Source organism: Podarcis raffonei, chromosome 7 (genome assembly GCF_027172205.1).
Source record: "Podarcis raffonei isolate rPodRaf1 chromosome 7, rPodRaf1.pri, whole genome shotgun sequence".
Lineage (NCBI taxonomy): Eukaryota > Metazoa > Chordata > Lepidosauria > Squamata > Lacertidae > Podarcis > Podarcis raffonei.
The window spans coordinates 9,392,940-9,413,597 of NC_070608.1; the positions used below are offsets into that span (position 1 = coordinate 9,392,940).

The 20,658-nt window shown below is 44.2% G+C and overlaps 1 protein-coding gene across 4 annotated transcripts in view; it reads right to left on the reverse strand.

The window, feature by feature from the left end:
- KHDRBS3 (KH RNA binding domain containing, signal transduction associated 3) overlaps positions 1-20,658 on the reverse strand; it is a 111,599-nt gene that overhangs the window by 13,659 nt on the left and 77,282 nt on the right. For all 4 annotated transcript variants that reach the window (XM_053395255.1, XM_053395254.1, XM_053395252.1 and 1 more), the window contains 3 exons: positions 18,358-18,550; positions 15,076-15,158; positions 448-506 (listed from right to left, as the gene is read on the reverse strand). In XM_053395255.1, coding sequence (XP_053251230.1) covers positions 448-506; positions 15,076-15,158; positions 18,358-18,550 — 335 coding nt within the window. The remainder of the gene's footprint in view (positions 1-447; positions 507-15,075; positions 15,159-18,357; positions 18,551-20,658) is intronic.

Consider the following 20,658-nt stretch of genomic DNA (forward strand, 5'->3'; position numbering starts at 1 on the left):
ATTTGCAAGGCAGGAAAACTCCAGATAGCAAGAACATAAAAATGCCCTGCTGGATCAGACCAAGGCCTGTCTGGTCCTGCATTCTGTTCTCACACTGATCGGCCAGATGTTGACAAGAAGCGAACTAACAGGACAAGAAGGCAAAAGACCTCTCACGCTCATACTCTGCAGCAACTGGAGTGCTGCCTGCGATTCTGAATGTTCAGCTTCTTTGGCCTATCCTGGGATGGGTTCTAGTATTATGAAAGACGGAGAAAAACGTTCTCTACCCACTTCCTCCATGGCATGCACAATGAAACCTGCCGCTTCAGTGGAAATGGTGTCTTGTAGTGTGCAGATGTGAGAGCAGATGTTTCTTTTTCATGCAAGGCGGCAAATTCAAAATGCCTGAGAACCATTCTCTTTTTACATGAAATTCGCTTCTCCCAGAACATTAAAGTTACTCACTGTAAGAATCGTATGTGTCGTCACTCAGGCCATGGGCGTAATCATAGTAATCGCCACCACTGTTTGGAAAGAGAAAAACAATCCAGCTGTTAATAAAAGAATTGCGATACAGCAGGAACACAGCTCACAAGAGCTTGGGAAAATGTGCTTTTTGCAGCCGGGCTCCCCCTGCCCACTCAAAAACCAATGACGAACCTGCTACCTGGGCAGGGGTCACCTATGTGGTGCCCTCCATATGTGGATGGACTACAACTCCCATCATCACTGACCAATGGCTATCTGCAAGACACCATGCTGGCTATCCTTGCACAGAGGTGACTAATAAAAAAAACCATAAAATTTTATCAACGCTTTTCGTAATACAATTAAAAATGAACTAATCTAAATAAAAACAGAATGCTCTTAAGCCTTATCTCACACAGAGAGTGGTGGACCATCCTAGCTCCCACCTGGGAGCTTTCCCTTCCTCTCTTCCCTTTCCTGCCTATCACCAATTTTTAAATAATTGCTTAGATCCTTCCTCCCACCCTCCAACCTCCACTTCCCCAGCAGAATTGTAAACACAGAAATTATTTATGCAACTAAAATATACATTGCCCTGGGTCTACTGAATTATATTACTAGCCACACATTTTTTTAAAAAAAATGTTTGGGATGTTCCTTGACCCAAACTTGGTCCACCGCTCAGGAATAAGGGCCATCGCATTGTATGCAGAAAGTCCCAGGTTCCATTCCCTACATCTCCAGCCCAAATTGGGAGTCTCATTGAACAGGGCTTGGGAATATTTTACCCTTTGAGATCCATTTCCCAGCTGATCAGACAGTTCTGGGCTGGGTGGAGTGATTATGTGGCTCAGCGTAAAACAGCTCTACAGTCATACCTCGGCTTAAAGTCGCTTCAGGTTGAGCATTTTCAGGTTACGCTCTGTGGCGACCCGGAAGTAATGGAACGCGTTACTTCTGGGTTTCGCCGCTCACGCATACGCTCAAAATGACGTCACGTGAATGCGCAGAAGCGGCAAATCGTGACCCGCGCAGGTTGCGTTCTGCTCTGGATGCAAATGGGGATCCAGAATGGATCCCGTTCACATCTAGAGGTACCACTGTATTATGTTCATAAGGGGTTCAAGATGTTTTACACGAAGCCAGGTCAGCTGAAATATGTTTGTGTGTTTTGATGTTTTTTTTACCAGAATTGGGTCCAAAGCAGTTCACAAATTTAATCCATCAACTCACAATAATAACAAAATACGCACGATAAAAACCACCGGCAGATGAAACAGAAGCGATCAGGCTACGTTTTGCAATACTCGAAAAGCCTGGGAGAATGAAAAGGCTTTCATCTGGCACATAATGGGAAGCAGCCAGACAAACCACCACGGGAGGATGGTGCCATTGATGGGAGGTCACAGCACAAAAGTCCTCCATCTCTGGCCTCTTAATGAGGGAAAGAGAAAGGCCTTTTTATACCTGCTTTGCTGATCTGAATTATTCTGCAATTAGCGGACAAATTGGTTCACAAAGGCAAGTTGTTCCAAGCACATTAGAAAGAAACAGAGGGGCTCTTGCATGCTGTTGGGTCAACGGCTAACTGGTCTATTATGACTTGGCCTTGACTGGCAACATTTTCTGTCTCTTCACCCAGCTAATTGAGATAAGAGAGCAGGGCCGTCCAACAGGTAGATTGCGATCTACTGGTGGATCACGGGACCTTCTCGCCCCGCAAAGAAAAGCTGTTGACTTCCTAAAAAAAGCCCAACAACTTTGGTAGATCACTGCCAGTTTTTTTTATAGTGGGAGTAGATCTCAAGTTGGACATGCCTCCTCTAGAGGATGCGCATTAAATGGAGGGTGATTGATAATTGTGGACAATCTTTCCTCCAAGCCATCTCCTCACTGAGGAAACCCAAAGAAGGTTTCAAGGATCATAGCCAGATCAAAAGGACCACCAAAAATCTTTATAGGAGGGCACGTTGCAGCATCACTTTTTAATTCCACGAAAGCAAACCGCCCCCCCCCCCCGCCCAATGCACACTCATATTTTGATAAGAGAATTTTATACTGACATTTGCTATCGTTCCATACAGTATCCGATTACTTATTGTACGACTCATCAAGTCTGCAGGCCTGAAAGCAGCTGAGCCCCCGTCCCTTTACCTGTCAATCCTGTCAGAATTACTTTGGCTGGGCTTCATTTTACAAACCTAAGTGCCTGTTAAACCGAAAGCGACTTGCCTTTCATGGCATGTAAACAGCAAAACCAATAATCCTTGGTGGGAAGGAAAAATTCGCTTATTTACATTGAAGGTATCTGGAGGGCGGGGGGAAATCCTCAAAACTTTATTAGCAGGCAGACCCTTCAGCACCAATAACCACATCAGAAAGTTATAACGCAAGGTGGCTGGAGCTGTTTGCTTGAGTGCGGCCTGCATTTACCCTTCTCAGCCCACCCAACATGTAATTGAATTGTGCTCCTGTAAGCCTCCATTTTGCAGGCAGATTGAAATGAACCTGGCTACTTCTTAAATATGGGAACTTTACGGAAGGTGGCAAGAGCAAGTGAGGCACAACCGAAATATATCTAGCTGGCCACAGGGGAAATTTAAGGGGTGCATCCTGGCCAGGAGTTCACCTACCAGGCCTAGGGGAAAAAATGGATGTTCAATGAGTGTATCATTCTCCTGAGGTATGTTTTCAAGATGGTGTTTATCACAAGGAAATGCATTCTGCATTGCACTTTAAAATGCATTCTTAATAGCAAATGTAGGTGCTATAAAAGTTTTTAGGGTTTGTTTTTTTTAAGCCTTCTGTCAGAAGGGGAAAAAACACACTCTGCACAAGCTAACATTAGGTCCCTTAAAACGTCTGGCACTCAGAAACTCAGATATAATTAGATTAGATTAGATTAGATATAAACTCTAATCACTAAATGGCACCTTAAACTTAGGTTATGGTTGCCAGAATGGAATGTCTAGGCACCTTTTTTTCTTTTTACATTGAGGTTTGTATGGTTGTTGTAGTTAATTTCATTTCTATACCGCTTTATATTTTAAAGAACAAATCTCAAATGCCGGCACATCAAATAAAAACATCCAGAATAAAACGAATTCAAGCTTCAAGGAAAATATTACAGATCCTTCTCTAAGGGATATTCTGCTTTCCCCAGTTGCCAGTCTGGAATCCAGAGATCTCCACACGGTCGCCATTGGACCCGTGCCAGTTCCAAAATGCGCCTGGCTAATTTCTAACATTGCTGGCACTCTGCACATGCTAAGAGGCACGGCTCCAGAACACAGAAGTGGGCAGCTTCAGGAAAACTTGTTGTGTAGGCTGCCAATCTTGAGAGTCACACAATGTGTAGCACTTGCACAATGGGGACTGTGCTGGACTGAGGACAAGCTCCAAGTTTTACTGAAAGCATGCAGACACCATGCATTCTAGACATCAGGCATGGAATATCATCTATCCCAAGCTAACCTGCCAGGAAACATTCACTGGGAAGAGAGTGCAATGTGATGTCCAGCTAGCTCGCAGCCACTCTTTCTGGGCACCAATAATCCTTTGGGGCACAAGGCTTAAAAGTGCTCAGAGACTTGCTGAAGACAACAAGGGACCTTCACCGGTTCCCTTCTACCCCACAACAAGTTCCTGTCCTTGGACCTCAAGAAATAATAGCAAGTTTTATACAGTGAGGAAAAGCTATTAGGCGGGGAAGAAAAACCAAGTCCCGCAATCATTCATGAGCCAAAGAGGGAGAACGATTGCTTGTTAAAAAAATTGCACAGGCCTAAACAACTTGCAACCTGCCAAGCTGAACATGCCCCACTAGCTGTGTACTTGCTTGGTGTTGAATTTTGCAATCCAGGGCTCATTTGTTTATTTAAATAACATATAGGGTTTCAGCCTCGGAGCAAGTGCCCGAGCAGAAATAGCGGTGAAGTACGGGAATTCAGAATGCGTCCACCCTAATCAGAAGCCTCTGTATAAAAATAATAAATATGCTAAAAACCACTTTGGAAACAAGCTGTCAGAATCAATGAGGTTTTATTTGTTCGTGCTCCTCGCGTTCTGCCTTTCCAACACATCGCCCAGGGTGGCAGACAAATCAAAATAAAAACAGTGCCGCAAAAAGCAAAGCCACCTCGGAGGAGAAGGCAAGCTTTAGAGGGGAGTGCAGTGCTACAGGGCTGAAATGGGCCGGTTTTCTCCATGGATCAGTCAACGTTCTCCCCTCAATCAATCCACAGGAAGAGTTGAATGAACAATGCTTAAGAGAAGATGAGCGCTGGGAGCACAGATTGGTTGCCTTAACTATGGAAGGGCTGTGACGGCTATCCAACCCAATATTAGGCAAATACATTCCAACTAGAGATTGCACTCATCAAGAGAGGCATGCTCTAAGGCACCTGTCCCAGTGTGGCACTCCCCTGATGTTTCACACTACAATGTCCATCATCCCACAATGTCCAGGACAAGGTGTGCAACCTGGGAGTTATTTTGGACTCACAGCTGTCCATGGAGGCACATGTCAATTCTGTGTCCAGGGTGGCTGTCTACCACCTCCATCTGGTATGCAGGATGAGACCCGACCTGACTGCACACTGTCTTGCCAGAGTGGTTATCTCCCACTTGGACTACTGCAATGCGCTCTACGTGGGGCTACCTTTGAAGGTGACCCAGAAACGATAGCTAATCCAGAATGCAGCAGCTACACTGGTGACTGGGAGCGGCCGCCAGGACCATATTAACACTGATTCTTAAGGATCTACATTGGCTCCCAGTACTTTTCTGAGCACAATTCAAAGTGTTGGCCCTAAAGGGTCTTGGCCCTGTATACCTGAAGGAGCGTCTCCACCCTCATCGTTCAGCCTGGACACTGAGGTCCAGCTCCGAGGGCCTTCTGGTGGTTCTTTCACTGTGAGAAGTGAAGCTACAGGGAACCAGGCAGAGCACCTTCTCAGTAGTGGTGCCCTCCCTATGGAACACCCTCCCATCAGGTGTCAAGAAGACGAGTAACTACTTAACCTTTAGAAGACATCTGAAAGCAGCCCTGTATTTAATGTGTAATGTTTTTGTATATGTTGGAAGCCACAAAGTGTGGTTAGGGCAACCCACACAGATGGCAGGGTATAAATAATAAATTCTTATTCTTATCCCTGACTACTGGTTTGCCAGCTGGGGACCATGGGAGCTGCAGTTCAATACTTAAAGCACTCTTCCTCTGAAGAGGAACGAAAACCATTTTCCCGGGGTGGGTGGGAAGCAAGCTGTGCTGCAGTGATTTTAGAATATGCTAAGTGAGGACAATGGACGCGGGTGGCGCTGTGGGTAAAACCTCAGCGCCTAGGACTTGCCGATCGCATGGTCGGTGGTTCGAATCCCTGCGGCGGAGTGAGCTCCCGTCGTTCGGTCCCAGCTCCTGCCCACCTAGCAGTTCGAAAGCACCCTTAAGTGCAAGTAGATAAATAGGTACCGCTTTATAGCGGGAAGGTAAACGGCGTTTCCGTGTGCTGCTCTGGTGCCGGTTCGCCAGAGCAGCTTCATCACGCTGGCCACGTGACCCGGAAGTGTCTGCGGACAGCGCTGGCTCCCGGCCTCTAGAGTGAGATGAGCGCACAACCCTAGAGTCTGTCAAGACTGGCCCGTAAGGGCAGGGGTACCTTTACCTTTTTAAGTGAGGACAATGCAACACTGCTTATGTATTATCAGAAAGAAACGGCCTGCATCTTCTGTACAGCTGCTAATCCAGCTGTTGGTAAGAGTACCTTGCTATTATACCAAGTTCAGCTCCTTGGGTCAACTGCTCTAGCTGTTTAGCTACTGTGGATCTGCTTGACCTTTGCAAAGGCCTCTGTGCAGTGCTTAACATGAGAGCTTGTGTGGTACTACTGGGAAGCTCAAGGTAAAAATATTCAGAGTTCTGGCTGAATAGAGCCTCAAGTCCAAAGCATCCAGTCACATAGAAAGAGAACTGCCTATTCATGTTACATCAAGAGCCACTGAGATGTAAACCAGGAAAAGTACTGGCTGCCCAATGGAATTCTGCTAAACCTGAAAACACACATTTTTCTAACACAACCCAAGGGCTTTTTCGTTTGATCTCATTCTACGTTTAATCTGTATACCGCCTTTCTATACACAAGGCCGTCTACAACAAGCTGGAGAACCAACAAAAATATGCAGCAAAGTTCTTGTAACAATCCGATCCAGTACAAATTAAGTCATAATAAAAATATGACTTTTAAAGAAGCAACTTTATATCAGATAAAGTAATATTCAACAACCCACTGCACTTCTGCAAAGACAAGTCTGTCTTCACTAGAACTTTGCATTTTTTTCAAGTACGCACTTATAATATTTTAGGTATACGCCTAAATAAAAGTGATGCACGAGGCAGCCGAAGTTGTTCAAATGAAGAGATATTTCAGTCTCCCCTGCCCTTAAACATGGCAACTTCCACCTAACAGTCACAGAGATCGTCCCATTAATTCAGCTTGCTGCCTTTTATGCTTGTGTAGTATTAATGATGCTCTTGTCTGGCACCAGAGATAACATCAACCTTGATCTTCGATTCTTCTCTGTGTTGGCAGTTCTACCAAACCCCAATTCCCCATGGTGGTTCTTCCACAAGCTATGAACATGAATGCGATTAGGACAGCCGCCAACCGAGTATTCTACTCCTCCCCCCCCTTTTTCCTCTGAGAACTGCAAGCCTCAGCCCCCTCCGCGATACGGCTTCATCAACGTGGATAATTCTTTGGATTGTTCGTTCTAAATCTTATTTTAGTTAAACACCCAAAATGCTCTGTCTATATCAAGTGTGAGGAAGGGGGCTTGAATACACTGTCCAGTACACCTGTCAGGCTTGAATACGACACAATGAAATGACAAAATTCTGTGCCAGTTGCCTGCTTTATTATGAATTAATTACTGCGGATTGGTGCCAAGGTACAGGAAGAGTGGGAGGCCGTAGGTCTTGATGGGCAGTGAATTTTTCTTTATTTCTATTATGTTTCTATTCCACCTTTCCTCCAAGGAACTAAAGGCAGTGTACACAATTCTTTCCTCTCCCCATTTTATCCCCACAATGACCCTGGGAGATAGGTTAGGCTGAGAGACAGTGACAGCCCTAGATCAACCAATGAGCCTCATGGCTGAGGCAGGATTTGAACTCTTGTCCCCCATGTCTTAATCAGACACTTCAACCGCTATACCACACTGGCAACTGGAAAGTTCTTCTCTCCTGAAAAGCAGAATCTCACACACTTCTTCAATCCAGAATGTGCGAGAATCATAGAATCGTTGAGTTGGAAGGGGCTCCAAAAGTCATCCAGTCCAACCCCTTGCAATGCAAGAATCTCAACTGAAGCATCCATGGCAGGTTCAACCTCTGCTTATAAACCCCCAAGGAAGAAGAGTCCATCCCTTCCAGAGGGAGTCCATTCCACTATCGAACAGCTCTTACTGTGAGAAAGTTCTTCCTGATGTTCAGTTGGAATCTCATTCCTTGTAACTTGACGCCACTGGCTCGAGTTCTACTGTTTGGAGAAGGGCTGGTTTTTCTATTGCAGTGGCGGGGAACTTGAGGTCCGGGAGACGTTGTCAGACACCCAACTCCCATCATCCCCAACAAGTGGCCATGCTAGCTTTGTTTAATGGGAGTTGGAGACCAGTAAAACCCGGAGGTGGTGGTGGGTGGTACTCATTGGGACTGGTAGGGTGGAAGGCAAAGAGAACAACAGCAGTTGGAGTCAGTGGCACCTAATTCTAGTTATGACACTTGTCCTCTTCCCTGCTGAATTCTACAAGGGGAAGGTGAGGGCTGCATGAGAATGCTAGGGCAGTTCCTCAGTTGCCCTAATGTACCAATTTCTGCTGTATGGGAGGGGCCACAGGCTTCTCAGCCTCAGTCAGTAGAGCACAAGACTTAATCTCAGCGTTGTGGATTCAAACACCATGTCAGACAAAAAGATTCCTGCATTACAGGCGGTTGGACTAGATGACCCTTATAGTCCCCTTCAACTCTACAATTCTACTAATGAAATACTTCCTTATATGACATGGAACAGTATTTACATATTGCTTTTTAAATGATCAAAATGCTTCACAAACATTGCCGCAATGGTTTCTACAAAGACTGTGTGATGTTGTAGCAGTTTTGTTATCCCTACAGTATATTGCATTGAGGGAGAGAGGGAATAAGGCTAAAAGAGTGGACAGTGGCTTGCTAAGAGACAGTATCTGCTGATACGGCAGCAGAGGAGATGCTCTTACTTAGACCACTACATCAAACTAAGTTTCTGCTGAGAGAAAGTGAGTCTGCAATTCCCAAACTTCTCCCTCACTACTGCAGAGGCTGGAATCTTTTTTGACCATTGAAAGGAAAGCTTCCGTTTTGTGTGAATGTTGTTGCATCTCATGCACAATGTTTCTAAGGAAGTAAGTCTTGTAAGCATCAGCCTTTCGGGTGTCAGAAGGGGATTAGATCTCAAGTCTTTCTTCCTCGCATGCCTAGCCAGGAAGGACATGTGAAGACCTGCATTGCTCCCCTGAGCCTCCTGTGATCATGAAAGAAGAAGCCCAAGCGTACTTCTTGTGACTCAAGCCTTCCAGATTCTGCTTATATCCACAGGACAGCATCTGCCGTGTGGAGCTGAGGAAGTCAAAATGCATATTTTGGTTTTAATATAGCACTGCTTTATTGGGAACAGAACATTTTCAAAGGATAGAGAAGGCAGATGGCTCAATGAGGCCAGCTCTTACCTCCATTACTTACTTTTCTGGTAAAAAGAAAAAGGCAACCAATAACCTAGGCCCAAGAACTAGATTTTCAAAGGCACATCTACACCTGTTTGCATACACATGTCAACTAAATCTTTACAGCCCCATCTCGCAAACACCTAAATTCATACATAGGGAAAAGAAAATACATCGTCTTTGAATGTTGTGGTTTTACATACCAGTACATAATAACAATCTGTTCCTCAGCAGGTCTCAAAATTAGGAAAATGCAACCTTGGGTGAACAACGCATGACATATGACACAGTGTCATGATTTATTGAACAGACAGCTAGGAGCTAAGCCATTAGCTATTCCCGACAGGGAAATCAGAGGAGGTAGAAAAGAGTCTTCCATTTCATGCTGAGTGGGTGAGAAAGGAGTGTGTGGAATAGATCAGAGATGGCTGGAGGTCTCATACTGGTTTCAGGGGTACTTGGAGCGACCAAACGTTTTGCCGTTTCCTGCTCCAAAACTCAGTACGAAGCCAGAGAAGAAACACCATCAATTCCCTAGTCTTCTATACATGCCAACAGCTACCCCAACTATGGCAGGCCTTGGTAGTCTTAACTGTTTGCTATGCTGACTGCCCACAGGGAAATGGCTCTTTCAGCAGCAAACTCGTCTGGCTGGCAACATCCAAATCAAATACCTACATCCAGAAAGCTCTCTCATTCATACAGGCGTATACTGAATCAGGTGCTTGGTCATCACATCATTTATATTGTCTCTCAGGAACAATCTTAGAAGGTTATTATTTCCAAGTACCAGGCGTTTCAGGAGTGATGCGTACAGATTTGTGATGACCAGAATGCCAACAAAATGCCTGTGTGTTGTGTCAAGTTTCAGTCCCGGTACTTTTTGCTCTACAACCAATTCTACAGTACATTCTGCTCAGTTGGAGGCCATCAACTATAATTTTGGATGTGATAGCAAGCAAGAGGAGCAGAAATTGCAACCGGCTTATGAGTCCTATTCCTTGCTGTACTCTATTTTGTCCCAAACCTATCTCGCACATTAATGGCAAGGCACAGAAAAGAGAAGTGTCAGTTGCACTGCCTCCCCACACCCTCAAAAGTCACTGCTGAAATGTCTAATGGCTTAAGGAATTGGTGTGGGATGTTGTTGCTTGCATGACATTATTCCCCCTGCAACAGTTCTATGCACAGTTAAGATGTGCTTGAGTCTCATTGAAGTTAGAATTAGGATTCAGCCCGAAAATGAAAGCAATATATCTAGTCATGTCCAGTGGGCCCTTCCATCATCACACAGATCTGGGAAAGGAGATTAGATCCTTTGGGTCAGAGAACTTAAGTTTCTTCTGATAGGATTGAGCCTCAACATCTCTCTTCTTAGGCAACCAAGGCTCTGGGACTTGTAACCGCATGCAAGATTGCAGCTTTAGTGCAGTAAGTATTTGGGTATGCCCTGAAGGTGCACAGTCGACTTAAATATAATTCAGCACACTGGAAGCACAATGCAAGCAATTAAATTTTAGTACAACTTTTAAATCTCAACACTACCACTTCTAAACATCTGCCTCCAATGAGTATCTCCAAAGTTGAATTTTCTAATTAAACACAGAGTAAAACAAAACAAGAAGAATGCTGCAGGTTGCCTCTGCAGCAGCACGAGGCCATTCAGACTGTGATTGATAACTGCAGGGTAGAACACCACAGCTTTGGTGCTCTCAGCCTCTCAGAAAGGTACTACGGCTTTCATGTGTGAAATCATTTCTCTGCAACACACTTGTTTTGCTTTAGACTACCGTCATTCTTTATTGGTCTCAGGTGCTTAATTTAGCCTTCAACTGTATGAGCCACCGTGGCTTCGAAACTTCTCCAGAATCACATCATTTGCTTATAGGTGCATTTGCAGAAAAAGATGATTCTGTACACATTCCTCCTACTACAAACAAACGAATAAAACCCACAGCCCTATTCGCCATTTGCAAAGAGTGGGTGATAATTAAGAGAAGGGCTTTATACCCCAGAGCATAGGTTGTATGGCACCAAGCAAGCTGTTGAGACCAAATTTTGTGATATGTATGTGTGTATAAGAGGTACATCTACAGGCAAATTTACAGGAGGGCAAATGGGGCACTTGCTCAGGGCAGCAAATCTGAGGAGGTGGTGACGATGCCCCAGTTTTCCCTACTGTAAATATGTCTCTTACTGGAAGTTCCCTTCCCACACAACAGGAAGGTGAAGATGCTTTGTGATGCTCAGTGCCATGCTGTGAGTTTGCCCTAGTCACTCTCTTTCTCCCGGCTCAACTTTGTCTCTGCATCAGAGTCACCTGGACTCCCTTGAAGGAATCCTCAATGCCCGTCTGAACTCCAGAGCAGGACAAACTCTGGACCGGAGAGAGGGAAGGAGAAGGGGAGCATTTTGTGCCCTGGCTGGGAGTGTGATCTGTTGGTCTCCTTTGGGCAAATTGCCTTGGGAGAGTGTGCTGGAGAAAACAGTGCTGGCCTCTTGTAGGCACCCTTTCGCCCTCGCCACTTGGGTGATATGCATTCCAGCCAAATGCCCAGTTTCCATTTACAGTTAAGGAACAGCAACCATCCCTAAAGCTACACTAATCACACACAAATATTAATTCTAGCAAACCATGAGGTCCAAAATTGTTCTTTGGAGACAGCGCCACCCAGTCATTTGGACCAGACCTTAAAATGGTTCCAAAACTGCCTTAGTATCCTGCAGCCATCATGAGTTGAGATCCCAGACTCTACAAAGCCAGCTAGCTGTTGCTCCATCAGTAACTGACCTGGCTTGAAGCAACAGTGTTAGCACAATCCTACCATGTTGAGTTTACTCAGGCAGCTCGTGTGAATACAAATCAACCTCAAAGTCAACATATCTGTACATTCCTTTAGATCAGTAAGCATTTGTGCAAAATGACTAACTCAATATCAACCAGTTTTGTAAAATCTGTTAAGCCTTTTCTCATATGGGATCAGATTGAGAACCTGGAGGGCAGCCAACAGTCAGGTGATAATGCAGTGAAAAGGAAGCCTTTCAGTGGCAATGGGCAGGTACGTAGCCACTCCTTCCCCTCCCTTTTTCTGTAACCTTGTCACATAATCCAAATTTTAGTAACAAAGCTCATTCTCTGCCATGTTAACTCTCTGCAGCATCTGTCACTGCTATGAATGGTTGATCATAAGTACCTCGGTAGTCATCTCAGTGCTATTAAGCAGATGGCAGTGCTAAATCCAAATGATGTAGTACATCTCCCCGGTGGACTTTGTTTCCATACTCTACCATTATTCCACAATTCCTCTGTGATAAATCTTATGTATTCTGGAGAACATTAAATAGTGAGCAGACATAGGCAATTGATTTATTAGCAGCAGTCTGCATTTGCCCCGTTACCAGTCTTTGGAAACACTTGTGTGGAAAACGTGGGAAGCCCTCAAGGCGCATAGACCGCTGGCCTCATTTTGTGTAACGTAATGTTTCTAAACAGATTCCACGTTTCAGCACAATTTGTCTTTGCAAAGTGCTAAATTGCAGTTTGCAGGGGTTTTTTAAACATATATATATATATATATATATATATATATATATATATATATATGTATAAAACAAGCCAAAGAGACCCAGACTTTCCATTTGGTTCTAGGAGGGATTTGGTGATTAAATTGCTCTAGTATGGTTACTAGACCAATTGAAGAACAGAATTCTTGTGGCTCTAAATCTTAGTAACATTACTGGGATCAAGGAGTATTACGGTGTCCCAATAAATATACTGAGCACAGGGAAGTGATCAAAGCAAGTGTAAAGGCATTCGGGATGCGTGCATCAACATAGGGAGGAGGCTAGGGTTTACAGGGCGTTTAAACTTCTCCAGTTCAATGGCCAGCTAAATTTTGCAGAAAACCAAGTCACCCATCTATATACAACAGTTTAAGATGAGACTTGCTCAACCCATCACACAAAACGTAACTGCCAATCTCTAATATAGCCATCTGGCTGTTTTGCTTTTCTTAACCTGGTATTGAAAACATAGCTTTCGACAGTCTGGAAATCAAACAGCTTGTCCCAAATCACCAGAGAGCAATGTAAACAAGTGCCTGGTAGTGTACAGCCTTCGAAATCTACACCAATATTGTTGTTCTCTCCTCTTTCATTGTGGCACACTGGACTGGCTTAGCACCGGCTTGTCTCATTAAACATGTGTAAATTGTTGCGGCTAATTTCCACTGAACGTTATCCCTCAACATTAAAGAGTTACGTCATCTTTCTCACTTTAGTCAATGGAGCTGAGTGACTACAGCCAGCACAAATCACAGCAGGCCCAATTTGCATTCTAATCAGCTGCCAAAAGTAATTCCTTCAGAAGTCCACTACAGTTGCCATGAATTATGTTGCTGGGAATCTACTTCCTTAGGGCCAGTGAAAAGGCGTACTGATAGCTACACTGCAGGAACCCAAAATGATGCTTACTTTGCAAGCCATCCCAATCTAACCAATGTGGGATCTCCATAGCTAAAAATACATGAATGGATTTTTAACAAAAGAGTCTTTCAGCTGAGTTGTACAAGGAAGCTTGCGATTAACTTGAAAATCCAGAGACTACCCCAAATTTAACAGCTATCCACCAGCACAAAATCCATGCAAGGTTGAAGATTTACGTATAATAAGGTGTCACATCTATTTATTTAGTTCACTTTAAAATAGTGTAAATTTTTTGCTTTTGCTGAAAATAAACCGCATGCAGGCTGGTTTAGTTACGTAATAGGGTGTCTACTATCACACTCCTGTCCAAAGGTGTGGTCACTAGTGGTTGCGGGGATGGGGGTTCCCATCTGACGTCCAGTCACCTGCACCACTGCTGCAAGCCACAACAGAGAGAGAGAGGTGGGGCAGGGGCAAGCCTGACATGGGGCAAATGCACTTGTGAGAGCTCTGAATTGGTTCAAATGGTGCATTTTCATCTTGCTGACTTCCCTGCTGCCTTGCCCCTCTTGTGTGCATCAGTGCTGTGGGCGAAAAGAGGTCAAGTGAGTGCCACGCACCCTCAGCCCCCGCACGGCCATCTGCTCTTCAATATGGTCTGCTCATATCAACCAGTGGGAGAGGTATGTTGGAAATGGAATATTTGCTTCTGTTGCATGTTACATTTGTCAAAAACAAATGGCAACCAAGACCACGCAGAGGTGGGCAGGATGTGACCTAGAGAGGAAGCACTTCATCTCATGAAGGTATCACAGCATCTCTTGTGTGGAAAAGGACCTAGATTCCGTTTTTCACATCCCCTGCTGAAAGGGCCAGATAGCAGGTGACAGGGATGGACAGATCAGCTGATTTCCACTTCATTTCAGTTTTGCATGTGTTGGCATGGAAAGGGGGAACCCACAAATATTCACATTGTGTGCCTCTTTCTAAAAAATAAGTTTTTTTAATGCTTTCATATGCATCCCCCCAATTAAAATGTAAACATTTTTTGAGCTTGAACTGCACCATAAAATTATGAGAACTGTGTAGTCCAGCTAACAACTGCATTCCAATTAGTGTTTAAGTGCGGGGACTGCAAATTGGATCTGTTTGCTTTAAAATGTGGACCGAATAAAATTATCCTCCATCCGTAGCTGGCGAAGGGGAAGACCTGAAATCCTGAACAGCCACTGCCAGAGGCAGCAGACAATATTAAGCTGTGATATAGTACTGAATGGACAGTCTTGAGTGGCTTAAACAGTTGTTCCACTCCTACACCAGGGATGAATCTTCTGTCTGTTATCAAAGATGGCTATTTCAAGACTGATCACAAATCAAAACCACTTACCCCAGTAATATATGGTGACTCATGCAACCATTCTAAATGAATTAAGCCATCTTCCTTACCTTTGTGCTGAAGTACTATAGCTGTTATCATAGGAATCGTAGCTCTGTTCATCGTATGAAGTGCCATATCCATCGTCATAGTCCTGGGAAAACAATTTCAATACAAAGGCGGCATTACAATTCAAGGAACTACTACAGAACTCAAAACACCACCTATTTTTCTCCAGTCAAAATGACATCTCCAGGAATATAAATTTACTGAAGGTGTTCTGGACCTTGGTTAAACAGGCCCTGAGCACAAGTAGGTCCACAACTGGTTCTGTGTACCAAAGGAGTCTCTGGACTTCTGTTTCTTCAACAGCAATCCCTCATGCAACACAGTAAACAGATAAGTTGGTGACATGAATTTCCATTCCAAGAAAAAGACAACATGAACTTGTCTGGGCAAGCCAAATAGTTCTTTGGCTCAACAATGGAAGGCTCTTGAACAGATAGTGGACCGCAAACTTTCTCACCATGGGCAACCGTCCTGTTTAATCTGGTGAGTAATCTGAAGATACGTACTTACTGCTCTCCCTGAAAACACCTTTTAATGGAGACACCGAAGTCACTGTAGCTGATCTCAGTCAAGAGTAGTGAAGTGTTCTGCTTAATCCTTTAGAGGAAAGGGCCAAACTGAGGTGGTTACACTAAACTTTGGGGTTGGGGATTATCAGAGGATTTACTGCAAGAACAGTAAGTAACCGTCTCTATAAGAGGGTGATTTAACTTAATGGTATTCTTGAACACAGCACCAAAACAGAATGTAAGAAACTCATCTCTCACGTTATCTTGCAACTCACAGACTCCCTTTAAATAGCAATCAAGTAGAGCTCAAGGATGCTTTAAAGTTTGCCCTTAATTAGATTTGACATCTTCCTGTTAATGTTTTCTGTGTTTGAGGTTTCAAGTGCAGCACGTTTATTCCTATTTGGCCAGTTCTGCATATAAATTGATATACTTTGATTTCTTTTTTTTTAAAAAAAATGTATCCCAGAGATATGAATCTGAGGAGAAATTAGACCCGCCACTGGGTTTCTGAAATGCAAAACAACCTGCAGTCCTAGAGAATTATGTCTACTTAGGTGTGTGTGTTGGAAGAAGGGAGAGTTGTATAATTCTGTTGCTGTGATGCCTTAGAAAAACTGAAGTGAAAATGTTTGGCTGTGTTACGAAAGGTCACCTAATAGCAATGAAGCTGGAATTCTGTGTTTATGGAGTGCCACACTGGTTCCCTCCTATCCTGCTGCTGCTCTCAATAGGAAATCTCTTTCTGTTTTTAGCTGAGTTAGTGGAGCTATGGGGAAAACAGGTTTTCAGGTTCCTTAGAAAGCCTCCTGTGGGACAGCCACCTCACACATTCCATTTTTAAACATACACTTAATGTAAAGTTACAGATAGGTAGCCGTGTTGGTCTGCCATAGTCAAAACCAACATTTTTTCCTTCCAGTAGCACCTTAAAGACCAACTAAGTTAGTTCTTGGTATGAGCTTGGTATGAGCTTTCGTGTGCATGCATGTGTATCTGAAGAAGTGTGCATGCACACGAAAGCTCATACCAAGAACTAACTTAGTTGGTCTTTAAGGTGCTACTGGAAGGAAAAAATTTTTTGGTTTTAATGTAAAGTGTGATGGTGATAAGCAGGTGCTCAGAAATGCATTACGCCACTGTATACAGGAAACTCAGGTTTAATGCTGCACGATGTGTGACAGCAGCCCTGGAAATTGCACATTAGGAACCCCTAATGACTGCCTGGGCTTGCAGAAGTGAAGGGAAGCATACTTGGGCTTCTGCCACCAGGCTAGGGGACCTAAGGCCACTTGAAGGGCTACTTCCCCAGTGTTGCAAGACGAATACCATGACCAGAGGAAGTCCGGCGTGATCCCATCTGTTGGTGAGAGGAGCAGGGAACTGGTTTTCTTCTTCCCTGCTAGGAAGAATACTATTCCTATGCTTGCTTTCTACTTCCTTACCCTGTTGCTTTTGCATCATGTCTATTTGACTGTGTACGTTTGGCCTCTGTGCAGCACTCAGAAAATGTTAGCCACTTTGTATGAGATAAATATAAATAGCAACCACCATCTCAGCTGATGGAGAGCTATAAACAGAAGAAACCCGCCCTCCAATCAGAATATGAGGTGGTTGGCTCCTTTCTCTTATTAACCACACCTAGAACGACCCATGTTCCTGTTGCATAAATGCTCAGGTTTCTATGAGTCACCTGACCGGGTTCCCACCAACTACCGGAGAGCTGAACTGGCCTGAGCAGATCTGAGGACCAGAACACCATTGCTGCATTTTTTACTATTGTGTCCTTTTTTATATATAGCTTTGCTACGTTGGGTCCTCATTAGCTGCTGTAAAATAATCATGTTTATTATAATAATTAATCATGCACTCTTATGAGTCAATTTACTTCTGCAAACTGCAGGTGGCTGTGCCATTTTCTAAGGGGAGCCATTCCTGGAACTGCCCACCATTTTAATTTGCCCAAAATGCAATGCCTATGCTTGTTTCCCATTCAAAAATGGTGCCATACACTGGGGGGGGGGGGCGACAAACCAAACCAAAAAACAAATAATAATTATAATAAACAGCCCGGCAAGGAGGGTGGTAACAGGATCTGTGTGTGTCATTGTTTTGCAAAGGCTCTCTTGTGTCAGGTTATTTCCTTTATGCGTCTAAGAAAGTCTTAATTTGGCTAATAACACAGTGAGGTATATGCTCAGTCTTAATGTTCAGTCCTAACAGGTTTGTTTTCCAACAGATGTTGCTAACAGTGAGGCAGAGTGTGCCATGGGAGCACTTTGTAAAAAATGGATCTAATGAGAAACAGTTGGTTTGAGCATCGTTAATAAACATCCAAATATATTCATCGATCACCTTGACACAGTATGTTAAGGCAGGTTAGATTTATGGTATGGGGATATATCCTGAAAATCACTTCCCTGGGGGGAACAGCCATGGGCTTCCCTGAAGCATCATGCTTCCCCGGAGTCTTCTAGCAGAGTAGGTACGATATAATCACTACGATATAATCCCATGGAAAAGTTGCCCCTAACAAACTTCTTAGGGAAGTGGAACTAATAAGAGGACCCCTTCCGTTGATTGTAACATCGAAGGGGGTGTGGAGGGAAAGAGGTTTGTCTTTCAGATATTTGGGGCCCAAGCCACGTAGGGCTTTAAACCTCAATGTGAGCACCTTGAATTGGGTCAGAAAACGAACCGGAGACCAGTTAGATGGACCACTGGTCTGTTTCAGTATAGGACAGCTTCCTGCAGTTTAAGGTGGGTTCTACTTACGTATTCTCCATAGGTATCTTGTGCTGGAGGAGGAGGAAGGGGTCGGTAGCCTGCAGATGGTGGAACCCCTCTTGCTCTGGGTGTTAGAAGACCCCGGCCACGAGTGATGGGACCTCTACCAGGGGGTATTCCTCTGGGTGCGGGTGCCCCTCTTGGGATGCCTGCAGGTGGGGGTGGCACACCCCCGCGAGTTCTAAGAACAAGAGAGTAACTTATATTAAAATGGCACGTTCCAATTCTTCCCTATCATAAAAAACAAAAACATTACGTGACTATCAGAACCAGACAAAGCCCCCTAAACTGGGAGCCGGCTTAAAGAACTTTTCTGGAGATGAAATTTGAAGCAGGAAATGAGAGTAAATTCAACACTTATTTGAAAGGAGAAGTAAGTGAACGGTGCTAAGTGGGCAAGCCTGTGCCCATGTTGCAACCAAGTGAAGGTGCCACTAGGGTAAGTAGGTCTGCTTTTAGGTAGCCGATGCCTCTGTTTGAGAATTGCTCATCATCATGAAGTTCTCCTTACGCTGTTTCCAGAGACTTGGGTACATCCTGTAGCTAGGATGGGCACATTCTGGAGCTTCCTCCCCCTGTGAAATCCTACTGGCCAGTAATGAACTAAAGTAAGTCCACAAGTTATATGGAGGTTACATTCCAGGGACTGCGCCCAAAACCAAAATTGTGTAGTCAAGACTTGTTGGGTTCAATGGTGGGTGGGACTGCCAAAGTCATCTTCCCAAGAACGCTGCCTCCTTTTTAATTTTTTGCCATGTGTGCAAATCTGGATGCAAGCTGAATGCACACTAGCTGCATGCACATAAGTTATGGGTTTACTGTAGCAGCAGAGTTCCCCCTTTCCATGTCATGCATGGAACAGAAGTCACAAAGTCATTGTTTTTGGTTTTTGCAATGCACACACCTACCCAGCCACCCACAAAAACACACTTAGGTGTCATGTGCATGCCCACAGGGCAATTATGTATTATTTTCTGCACAAAGGTTCTTCCCACTTAGGAATTCAAAATGCAAACAAAGGGTAGTACATATATTCAGATACAAAACACACATTCCTCCAACAGGGAAGCCACACAAGTGGTGACCTGTGCAACTGCTCAACAAGCAAGACACGGATAGATTTAATGGCAGGGAGCCAACCTTCATGTTCTTTCCTTGTCTTCAGAGTGCTTATTCTCCCTCCTCCCATTACAGAGTATATTCAATCACTTCCAAGTATCTGTTATGTGTTCTAATTCAAACCAGCATAATATTAAGTGTGTTTTGTGGGAGGGAGAGTTATTGGTTGGTTTTGGGGGTTTTTTAATGATGTATTTTGTGTTTTTATGTTGTGAATCTCCCTGCAATCTTCGGATGAAGGTCGGTATACAAATTTAATAAATAATCAACAGCAATTATGTAAGTCAGCAAGAGGTACTCATCTGTATGGCCATTTCTCCCGTTTTGACTGCTAACCTCATTTGTGAAACAGATGCAAGTGTCCAGCAGATAAATCGGCCACTTTATAATGAGATGCTGCTTGGAATTAGTATGCAAATACGCTAGTGATGGGCTCGTGAAATGTCCCCCTAATCTCAATAAGCAATCATCATCAAAACCCTTTTGGGGAGTTGAAAGCCTCCAGCTTCATCAGCCCTCAAGCATGCAACGTACATCAATATGAATACAAGATGTTTCGCAGATTTCAAATAATGTTTTATGTGTGTGCCACTTGCAACCATATGGTTCCCTCTCTTGAGCGCAATGGCACAGATGACCAAGAGTTAATTTTAATTCTAGTTTGAGATTTAAGCATTTCCACCTTATCAAGCGTGTTTCTGTAGGAGAACGTTGGAACAGTTGATCAGCAGCAGTTGCGGTTACCTTCTTTTAACTTTGACAGGTTCAAACCCCCTGAACATCATTATGACATCAGGTGAACTGCAGGTAGATGGATTGGCCTACGGATGGGCTGAGGGAGATCCAGTTCCCTATGCTTGCATCAATCTATACAATGACATTGGCCAGAGGACTACTTTAGTAAAAGGTAAAGGGACCCCTGACCATTAGGTCCAGTCGTGGCTGACTCTGGGGTTGCGGTGCTCATCTCGCTTTATTAGCCAAGGGAGCTTCCGGGTCATGTGGCCAGCATGACTAAGCCGCTTCTGGCGTACCAGAGCAGCACACGGAAACACCATTTACTTTCCCGCTGGAGCGGTACCCATTTATCTACTTGCACTTTGATGTGCTTTCAAACTGCTAGGTTGGCAGGAGCAGGGACTGAGCAACGGGAGCTCACCCCGTCGCGGG